The 9,099-nt window shown below is 35.9% G+C and overlaps 1 protein-coding gene across 1 annotated transcript in view; it reads right to left on the bottom strand.

Annotated features, from left to right (window-relative positions):
• Nucleotides 1-8,524, bottom strand: part of LOC114351084 (uncharacterized) — a 41,497-nt gene extending 32,973 nt beyond the window's left edge. The window contains exons 1-2 of the mRNA XM_028302132.1: nucleotides 8,377-8,524; nucleotides 5,280-5,608 (exon numbers count right to left, since the gene is read on the bottom strand). Of these exons, the coding sequence (XP_028157933.1) occupies nucleotides 5,280-5,608; nucleotides 8,377-8,524 (477 nt within the window). The remainder of the gene's footprint in view (nucleotides 1-5,279; nucleotides 5,609-8,376) is intronic.
• Between the last annotated feature and the right edge of the window lie 575 nt (nucleotides 8,525-9,099).

Raw genomic sequence — 9,099 nt, 5'->3', positions numbered from 1 at the left:
AATTTAGTATTATTCAATGCAGGATTAAGTGCCCTTTAACCGTCATGAAGACCACTTTTCGATAGGGTAAGTCCTTTACGCGGTATAACCGGAAAACCGAAAAAACGCCCCTTTCGGGCGCCCCCACCACTTAAGCACAACTCCGTCGAAGTCGAAAACTTAGGAGAGTCTTAATGGGCAACCAATGAAGCCATTAAAGCAAAACAATCATTTGTTGGAATTATTTCCGATTTAATCAATTTTTGTGTTTAATTCTACTGGTCTATTATAATTGGTTTTATTTACATTTACTCGAGTGACCATCAAGTCGTCACGTGTAAACGCCGCTGCACAACGACCGTAATTATTTAATTAGACAAGGGCCCACGTGGTCGGTGCGTGTTAGCCAATCGTGTGTGTGTGTGTGCTCTCCCGCTGTGAATCAGTCAAGTCTGGAATAGAACACGATGACCGGTGAGCTGTGTTTGGGTTACGCACTGAGCTTAGAGAGGATCGGTTGTTGGAGGTAGATCTAAGGGCCTAGTGTGAGTTTTCATCAAACGCGCTCACCAGCGAACGCGTCAAAAAATGACATTAAATGTATGACGGATTGAACAGCGCACCTAGCGGGAAACGTTCAAAAACTAAAATTTTCATACATTTTTAAACTCACACTCAGCCCACTGGTAGATAAATCGAATCGTAGTTTTTAATCGATCGAAATTATTTTGCATGATCCTCATTAACACAATCGTAAGATTACTGACTTAATAAGGTTTGGAGTAGTTACAGTAATTTGTGAATGATAACGATTCTATATGTTTCACTAAAGATACATTTTGGTTCAATCGATATTCTATAGCAAGTTTTTGTAGAGAACCCTTCCTAATAAATTGTTTCATGCTTTTAGTATCCCAGACCTAAACACGAATGAAACGAGCGAAAGACAGGCTCACAGTCTGTGGAATATTTTAGAAAGGTAATAAAATAATTTATAAAAAAAATAATGTATACCGTTAATGTTATCCCGAAGTGGTGGTAGGAAAAGCTATAGTGCCTATAGGGACGTAATTCTAAGTGCCATAAGAAGGCCTTCATCAGGAATTCAGGCCTCATAATGAATGCCTAAGTGATCTTACATACTAATAAAGAAATTGAAAAATTGGATTAAAATATTCCAATACAAAATTCACACTTCACACTGGCCAATACCAACGCCGCGCGCTACAAAAAAGCGCTACGTACGCTGCGTGCGTATCACTGTTGATACAGTTGCGCTTGCACAGCGTTTATTGTTCGACAGCGCTAGTGAGGTGCAAGGTCAAGTTTGACTTCTGAAAATAGGGTTTCGTCTTCTGTTAATGTTTTGTTGAGTCTATAATCTAGGTAGTACAAGAGGTAAGTGGATTTTTGTTCCACTATCAGCTAACTTCTTTTTAAAAATAAAAATCTTATGCTGGTCACAGAAAAGTGTCAAGATTTTTGTAAAGATGACCTACACCTACTGAACTGTCATCAATCAAACTCATTGACAAGGGGGCGCCACAATTGTTCAACTATACAATGACATTATAGTTTCCAACATGGCAAAAATCGGAACCAGCAATCCAGTATTGACAAATTAATGCTTTTAAAAGCTAGTGTAGGTTTCTCGTAAATATGAGTATTATCTACACGTTTCGAAAACTTAATATTTTTTGCTGGAACATAGGTCTAAGGAAAGTTATGACTCTTATCGTCCTATCATTTCCTTCAGCGGTATTAATTTAAACCTATAGTCCAGCATGTGAACCACTTCACAATGTCAACGCGTCCTCTTTGGTCCGATAGAAAATCTCTCAATTTCCTTGCTTTGAAACGACTTTATGATTATTATGTTTTAAATCTTAACACATAAAATATCTACAATTTAATTAAAACAAAACACTACACCCCCATTTCTCCACATCGAATCGCGTTTATTGCTCGATCTTAAGTCGGCATCAACAATTTTTATTATCAGAGTGACTCAGAGGGCTCTGGTGTCAAATCCTCACAATGAGGCGAAACTCAACACCCCTCAATGTTTTGTGGGGCAATTAATGTAGCACTAAATACCAAAATAGGTTTTGGTTTATGTCAAACGTAAAGCAAGTGAGTAAAAGTCAATGATGGGATGATGGAGGAGGGTATGGAAGTGTGGAGTCAGCTTTTTGTTCACGGTTTGGGAGTTAGTTTGAGAGTTATTGGGTAATCTAGAAAATTAATCTACCTGGTGATATTTGAATCCATACCCATCACCCATGGCGTAGATGTAGTCTTCAAATTCTAAAAGCTCATTTATTTATTTGGAAACTCAACAGCTATGTCGATTTAAAGTTGATATACTGAGAATCAGTTAATGAAATTACGATTTCTTTAAAATGTCAATAACTTTTTGAGAGTTGAACATACATTAGTTTAATTATTTATTAAGGATTGTATCCTTTTCAGGAAAAGAGACATTTCTGTTTATTCACCATGTTAAAATTATTCACTATCCTACTAATATTATAAACGCGAAAGTGTTAAAATAAAAGTACACTGACCTGCCTGAAAATAATAACTGAATTTCAGGCCATTTTGAACATCTACCTTCTTAAAACTAAACAAATTACACTTTATGAACAATTAATGAATGTCCATGACACAAAACTGCCATCATAATATTCCAACGTCACTATTTAAGTAAAACAAATGACGTGACAAACGTTTCAAAATGTGCCCCACTTCTTCAGAATCATGTAAACAATCGTCATCTATTTATAATATTGAATAACCATTATACTAACTGGTATATTGCATAAGAGTTTCTGTTTAAGGACAGAAATAGATAATGAAAAATTACGCGTAGTTTTCATAAATGTGACGGTTCATTTCATAATACCGTGCTATTTTGGACTGATTTATTGTTCGTATTTTGGTTTATTGTGTATTGGACTTTGTAGATGTGTGATTATTGCCGGGCGTTATGCAAAAAAGTATTTAACTTTATTTAAGTAATCCGTTGTTTGGTATACCTATAGTAGGTCAAATCGTTCATGACGCCCAAAGTAACCAAAAAGTTCATCACGTCATTTAGGTAGTGTTGTCAAGTTTTTGTCCACTTTTTGTGTCACGAACTAATTGACGCTGACAATAAGCTTTGCTTCGTTTGAGACAAGATGACATACCCCTGTATTCACAAACATTACATACTTTGAGGTCTCAAAATGCGCGTGGACGCACAGGGTGACACATGAACCAATCACAGAGCTCTATTCAACGCTGTGCATTCGATTTGCTGCTTCACTTAAGCAAGCATCGTTTGTGAATACGATTGTGCAAAATGTCCAAGGATATTCATTTTATTTATTTTGAAGATGCGGAAGCATCAGCAGCCATTAGTTTATCACTCAGCAGGATCGTACTTCTAGTATGCGTGAGCGCATCTTGGCCCGCTGCCATCTTGGTGCACTGTGTCACTGTGCTTAGTATTGCTATTTTATGACCTAATTTATCATGATCTTAGCATCTATGTAGTTAGTATACTCGTAGTTGCATTTTATATTAATCTCAGGCCTGTGATTTTTTAATTTTTATAATTATTAATTATTATAATTTTGTTAAATGTAAGTTTTTTTGTTAAATGCAAATCCATCAATGGATCGATTTCAGGAAGAGTTCCACAGTGCAAGTAGACAATTTTGTAATTGATTTCGATTCGTAATTTTTATTGCTTCTCTACGTCTCGTTACGTACTGGAGATAACGATGCCGATTATTTATAATGTTAACGAACTTAGTACATTATTTTAGGGTTTCAGAGGCATTATTACATTTTAGTGAATAAAGTAGAGAAGACAAAGATAAAATTATTTCAAAAAAAACGTAGGTAATTAAAAAATAGGATAACGCCTATAGAAATGTGACTAAAGAAAATTACAAATACTCCCTTTCAATCCTACTTACTGTAGCTCTTATTTACAATAAATTCATACAAAATTTTATTTGAGCATTAACCGGTATCTATTGGAAGCCAGCCTTGTCATCATTTTATATTTTATTATAGGCATTAACAATATAATTGTTATTGTTGTAACTACCGAATCGACATAAAAATTAGGGACCGTTACCAGTTAACGCCTATCCGTTTGAAATAGCAATTTGTTAAGCAGCAGCTTTGTGTTTTTGCTCGTGTAATCTAACAGGCGTTCGGAAAACTGTTCGTTCTTTCAAAACTTTCAAGGTAAATTAGATATGTACTTACATATTTTAGAGCTTATAAACTTACGTATTGTATTTGTTATTGTTTTCGTATACTCGTAAATTTATGAATTATTTGATAATACACAGTGTCAAAAAATATACACAGGGTTCATTGTCCTTGTTAGATTGGTTAGGTATATCAATTTTGCTGGATTACTTTGTGGTTTAGATATTTAAATTTTGTCCTGTTTAACAGATAATACCTTCTTTGTCTAACAATGGGCCGTAGTTCATCGACATGAATGGTGAATCATATCGCGAGTTGTGGTTGGACAAAGTATCGCGCGTTAATGTGTTTTGAAAAGGCAAATGTTGCTTTAAAGCAACGTTTATTAGGCACTTATGAACGAAATATTTTACGTTTATGATTTATTAAATGAACTGAGGTGGATTTGTGTTTTAAATAGGAAGTGCCACAAAAGTTGACTCTGACTGTGTTTATAACTAAGCAATTAGTATGGATGGAAAAATACGAGTTAAGTAAAAAAATATTCATTCAATTCTGAGAATCTTTTGAGGAAAACTTTGAATCTTCTGGAGGTTTATTTTTATCCTGATTATAAAAATGTGCATAATGCAATTAAAACAGAAACTCGCTAGTGCAGAGCTTCGGATTTGTAATTAATTAAACTACACCTGAATTTAGCTTTAGATTGACCATTTTTTTGACATAAAATTGTTTAGTGATTTTTGAGACTCGTATAATTAAGATCTACGTTCGTAGTCACGTTGTTGTACTTGTACAATAACATAATCTATCTACGTCATTTTTGAGAACCGATAGGTGGACCAACCTCTTTTTGATATTGTCTATGTTTTTATACTTTTTTTATTATTTTTGATACCTTTTGTTTTCTAGTTTTGAAGGTTATGTTTTTGATAGCTGTCAGGGCATATATTGCAGAAATACACTTTTATTTCGAACCGAAGGTATTTTTTATTTCCACACGCCCGAGCTACTGTCCACTACAGTCATAATAACTAAAGAAAAAGACTAGAGAAACTAGAGAAAAGAAAAAGATAAAAGAAACTCACCACATCAGCATCAGCAACTCCATCAGCCACATCCGTCCCCCCCTTATCCCGCCAGTGCTTCTCGCTCGTCACCGAAAACGTAAACGATCGCTCCCTCCGTGGACTCAAGAGCACTCCCGCAGGAGTCCTGGGACTTCCATAGCCGAAGATGTCCAGGTTTCTGGTGGAGAATGGGTCGTTGCCGTTGTCCGTTCGGGGGCTGATGAAGACATCGTCTTCTAGATCGGAGTCGAGAGTCAGGGTTAGAGGGGGGGAGGAGGCTGAGCGACGGCAGTGGTGGGGCTGATGCGGCGGCGGACGATCGGCGTCGGACTCTGAGTAGGGGCGGTCTGTAAAGAAGCAGAAATGGTTTTGTTAGCAGTGTGATCAGTTTAGATTATAATACAGGGTGGCCAAAACAGTGAGGTCTAAAAGAAAAATTTAGATTCCTTACATCAAGGTCGTCCCTTAGCTAACAACACCGCTTAAGTCGATTTTTGGCGGTTTTGACATTTTAATGCCATTGGATAGATCTGCTCATCGCGCGTCTAACCATTGGTCACATGTTACAGATTTCAGCCAATAAGAAGCCGTAATTTGAATTTTAGTGACACCGCGCAAGTCGGTTTGCCTCGCAACACCGCTCAAGTCGTTAGTCTGCCATACATTTCTCGTAAAGTTCCTTCGCGCTCCGTAATTTTTATATTTTTATGTGAGTTTTATCACGAAAAGGTCTATGAAAGAAGTTTTAATAAAAGATTAAGAGGTAAGCTGTATAATAATGTATTTTTTAATGATTTACGCGTATTAATATATAAGGAAATGATAATAGAAAATATCTTCATTTACTTAAGCGGTGTTTACAATTTTTTTTTTCAAACTTAGGCGGTGTTTCAAACTGTGTTTTAATTCTTTTAGGAAGCTATACAAGTGAAATCCACTATTGATAGAGAAGGAATTGATTCTTGAAGTATTCCGAGTTCAGGTGATGAATTTTTATGTGCACAATTACAAGAAGCAGGACATAAACGGCGTAAAAAACTGCCCAGGTTTCAATCCAATCGAAGGCTTTCTCATAATCCACAAACGCCAGGCAAAGTGGCTGATTATACTCCGCGGTCTTCTTTATAATCTGCTGCACNTAGCGTAACTACCTACCTATTTTTTGAAGAAGTGACTCTGGATCCTTCTAAAGACACATTTTTGCCTTTAATGAAATGAAGGTTAGAACTAGGCTTTTAAATGGTGCCAATATTGGTGGGAAGTGGGGAAGAATACGTTTGAATATGCTTGTCGCGGGAGGTGCGATTTATTTGATGTCGAGTGTATAAAATTTTCAGGGTCTCTATTACTCAAAAACAATTTATTGTTCCTGTTGCTGATCAGTGAATTACTTTAAAGAGGTGTATTTTCGTAAAATTTTGTGTTGTACGAAGAAAAAACCAATGATTGCTTGTATTTGAAAACTAGAATGCCTTTCGTACATGACAGGTCTTTTTTCATAATATGTATTTCAAAGGGTGCAAAAGTTATAATTTACAGAATGAAAGTTATTGGATACTATTTCTGGTACCTACTGTAAGTTACTGAATTTTAGTTATTTTTAAATAAATCTCACTTAACATCAGGTACGATTGCGGTCATTTTATCTGCCTTGTCTGCAAAAAGAGTTGTAAAACCAAGTGATTTGTGAGCTCTTTCGTTGTTGTACATCACTTTCAATCCAAAATTAAGGTTAACTATCAAACAATAACATCAGGCACTATAATGCTCGTGTAGTACACGCAATCTAGGCAAGTCGCCGTAAAAACGCTGATCTGGTACTAAATCAAAAGTTTATGGTCGTTTCGCCTACGCCGTACCCGCGTGGGTCGCGGTGACAGCGCACTTTATACTTTTTAGTCAAGTTTGCGAGAAATGTATAAAGAAAAAAATATTTTATTTAGACCCAACAAACAAACTTGAAAACAAAGCAGTCCCTAGTTGTAAGGCAAGGAATTGGTGTCAAGGATTTCAGCGACGAAATTAAGCTTGATTTTGGCAAGCTTTTTATGGGCGTGTGTTAAGTTTAAATTTATACATAGAGTTAAGTTAAACCATGAATTACTAGCCTGCTGAATTACTGGCTAACTGAAGTACCAAGATATAGGGTGAACGATACAGTTCCTTATTGTACTCGAACGATCGATGAAGAACAGAACTTATCAAAGCTAATTTAATTAGCTTTTAAAGGTATTGATGGAAATCAAAATTGTAAGCAGTCTTTTCAATTTCTAAGTGAAATTTATCACCCATTTATCGACTAAAAGAAATGACCTTCATCTTGCAATCTTTATTTAGAAGACCTAAACTTGATTTCAAAGCCAACAAAAGGTTTTTCTTTTAACACAAAGTCTCCAACCCATCAGACGCTACCTGCTCCACAAAAGAGTTTCGCAACTGCGCGTAAAGTCAAAATACTATTGGAAGTTGACAAATATGCACAAAAAGTGTCTGGTGGCTGACAGAACAAAGCAAAGTAATTTGTTATCAGGCGAATCGACGGAGCCGGCACCAGGGCTGCAGGAGTCATGAGGAGGTACGGGCCACAGTGCAGGAGGGTTTGTGTCGTAGGTGACGATTCTTATGTCTATCTAGATCTAGAATTCAATTTCTTACTTATTCAGTCCAAAGATTTTCCAAGAAAGATCCTTCCTGTTATGCCACATGGCATTAAGCTCGCCTGTTGTACCACTGTATTTTTATGTGTGCAATAAAGATTTTAAATAAATAAATAAATAAATATAATCGACTGTAGCAGATGATCTTAGATGGTCATTGTGTACTTGAGTAGTGATTTGGGTATGATACTGATATCATAGTATAATCGTTATGGTATCTAGAACTAAATAGGTGATTTTAGTTGCACAAAAAGTTGCTGGAGGAAAGTAATAAGCACAAAATTCTTATTTTACAACGTCAAAGAAAAATAATTGGCATCATTATTAAAAAAGCAAGTCTTCTCAAGTTACTTGACTTAATATCCTCTTGGTGGAACAAATGGGATCAACCATGAATCTGTAAGTCTAACTACCCTAAAACTTTGCAAATAATCGCTTTTATATCCAAAACAACTTACCAAACCGATCGCCAATGAACTGTGGCGGTAAGAAACACAAATTAATAAAATCATGGGCCGCGCTCGCGCAGAGAACTGGTTCCAACGGCACACGTGCACCGACCGGCCGAGCGGGACGGAGGATATACCCGTCGCGGGTTAAGTGCATCGTTGGTGTTAGTGTGGATAAGACACGGTTTAAAAACTAAACTTACTAGGGTATTTCTATCATGAGGTTTGAAGCTTCTGCTGTTAGAGCATGAATCTTTACTTTACCAGAGACATTTTTTTTTTATAAGGTTTCAACAGCTTTATTAGTATTTAGTAGGTATGATCGCCAAATAGGTTTCTATGTAGCATTAAAGAACTGATTGGTTTCTAGGGCTTAACAGTTTCTTTTGAAAGATAATAAAATAATACAATACTTTGTACCGGATGAGATTATGCAATTTTATAAATTAGCATCTACTATAATTATTTCAAAAACAAATAAAATCATCATCAAAAATATTTATTCAGTTTAGACCACAAGTGGCACTTAAGAACGTCAAATATAAAAAAAGAAAAGGTAGCCCTTAAGGTAGCACTTTACATTGCCATCATCAAACTGAAGTGCCATCATCACTGCTAAGAAAATAAAAATTATCTAAAAAAAAAAGTACACCAGCAAAATGCAAATGATTCAAACCACCCCTATAATCAAACTGATGCAAAAGGGTACCTAACGTTTGCTTTTTTAGTTGG

Source organism: Ostrinia furnacalis, unplaced genomic scaffold (genome assembly GCF_004193835.3).
Source record: "Ostrinia furnacalis isolate ACB-3 unplaced genomic scaffold, ASM419383v2 OfSCF1084, whole genome shotgun sequence".
Lineage (NCBI taxonomy): Eukaryota > Metazoa > Arthropoda > Insecta > Lepidoptera > Crambidae > Ostrinia > Ostrinia furnacalis.
Note: the sequence above shows the minus strand (reverse complement) of the source record. Positions and strands in the feature narration are given on the sequence as shown.